The following is a 1,723-nucleotide window of genomic DNA, read 5'->3' on the forward strand; positions in this document are numbered from 1 at the left end:
CCAGCAACATAGCCATAATGCCAACTGCTGGCCCCTGGTCTTGTGTATTTTAACAAGCAGACTTGAATGCAGTTCCCTCATCCCAGAAAACTCTCTTTCATTGCCAGACCCTCCCCAACCACTGCACTCTGGCAACCACTGAGTTTCTCTCCATCGCTCTACCTTTGTCTTTCACGAAGTTATAAGAATGGAATCATACAGAATTCAACTTTTCAGATTGCTCATTCACTCAGCATAATGCCTTTGAGGTTCATTCAACTCTGAATACATCCATAGTTCTTGCTTGTGCATTGCGGAGTCCTGTTCCATTGTACAGTGACATTCTTGTGTGTTTTTCTCTTTATCCTGGTTGAACAATATGTGGGTTGTTTCTCGGTTGGGACAATTATGAACTGAACTGCTGTATGTTTTCATGCACAGGTTTTTGTGTGAACAGTAAGTTTTCAGTTCATTTGAGTGATTACATCGGTGTGGGATTATTTGGGGCTGATGAGTGTTTCATGCTACAAGAAACAGCTGAACTATTTTCCATGGTAGTAGCCTCATTTTTCATTCCTACTAGCAATATTTGAGAGTTCTGCTTGTTCCTAAGAGTTGCCAGTATTTGGATTGCTTTTAAATATTTGCCACTGTAATCAGGGTTCTAGGCTCCTCCCCCGCTACCAGACTTTCTGGTGACAACCCCGCCCCCAGGGGCTTTAGCTCCACCCTTAAGCCCTCTCCCTTCCCCATGTAAGCTCTTAACAAGCCTGCCCAGTAGAGGGGACCCAACCTTGTGCGAGGAATCTACGAAGGTGCTGGAGACCCCTTCCTTGTCCAGCCTTCTCAAGGCCTTGATCCTCCTCCGCCTTTACGCACTTCCGGTGACGTTCATCGCTGAGATTTGCTGAGTGCGGTGCAGCCAAGCGAAAAGCCCTGAAGCTAGAGCAGCGCGATGGATGGTCCTGTGCAGCTGATTAAGGCCCTCCTAGCCTTGCCTATCCGACCGGCGACGTGCCGGTGGAGGAACCCGATTCCCTTTCCCGAGACGTTTGATGGCGACACCGACCGGCTGCCGGAGTTCATCGTGCAGACGGGCTCCTACATGTTCGTGGACGAGAACACGTTCTCCAGCGACGCCCTCAAGGTGACGTTCCTCATCACCCGCCTCACCGGGCCGGCCCTGCAGTGGGTGATCCCCTACATCCAGAATAACAGCCCCCTGCTCAGTAATTACCGGGGCTTCCTGGCCGAGATGAAGCGCGTCTTTGGCTGGGAGGAGGACGAGGACTTCTAGGCCGAGAGACCCTCGGGCGCGGGGGCGGCTGCTCCGGGGAGGTCTGTCCATGCCAGGTGCCTCCACTGCTGCCACCACCAGGGTGGCCACAGCTGCCCTCAGCCCTTGCTGTGCCTCTCTCCAGTTGGGTCTGCTACAATCGCCTGTGAGCTCCTGTCCCCGCCCCTGTCGTGCTTGCCTCTGTTCCAAGAGTAGCTCTCCAGGCTGCTGCTGATACCACAGGGCTTAGTCCTGGATTGAGAGGCCACTGCTGCTGCCTGCCTCTGCTGTCTGCTGCTGCCTCCTGCCCATCCAGCCCAGCCTAGCCCAGCCCCTCCCATGCACATTTGGAAGCTGTCCTGTGCTCCAGCTGCCAGAGGGGCTCCTGTTACACAGGGGACAGTCCATCCACAGCCTGCAGCTGCGAAGGCCCCCTGCCACACTGCCAGACTGCTGCTCAGTCTGCCT

General features: G+C 54.1%; 1 protein-coding gene across 1 annotated transcript; it reads left to right on the forward strand.

The window, feature by feature from the left end:
- The first annotated feature begins 764 nt into the window (after positions 1–764).
- On the forward strand, positions 765–1,717 carry RTL8C (retrotransposon Gag like 8C). Its single transcript, XM_006160954.3, has one exon. The coding sequence runs from the start codon at positions 935–937 to the stop codon at positions 1,274–1,276; it is 342 nt and encodes a 113-aa protein (XP_006161016.1). The 5' UTR covers positions 765–934; the 3' UTR covers positions 1,277–1,717.
- Positions 1,718–1,723: the final 6 nt, after the last annotated feature.

The sequence above is a fragment of the Tupaia chinensis genome, unplaced genomic scaffold (assembly GCF_000334495.1).
Source record: "Tupaia chinensis unplaced genomic scaffold, TupChi_1.0 Scaffold135437_1, whole genome shotgun sequence".
NCBI classification, from domain to species: Eukaryota; Metazoa; Chordata; class Mammalia; order Scandentia; family Tupaiidae; genus Tupaia; species Tupaia belangeri.

Bases quoted from the DNA above. Each gene is read 5' to 3' on its own strand.
- RTL8C (XM_006160954.3), top strand. From the start codon at position 935: ATGGATGGTCCTGTGCAGCTGATTAAGGCCCTCCTAGCCTTGCCTATC.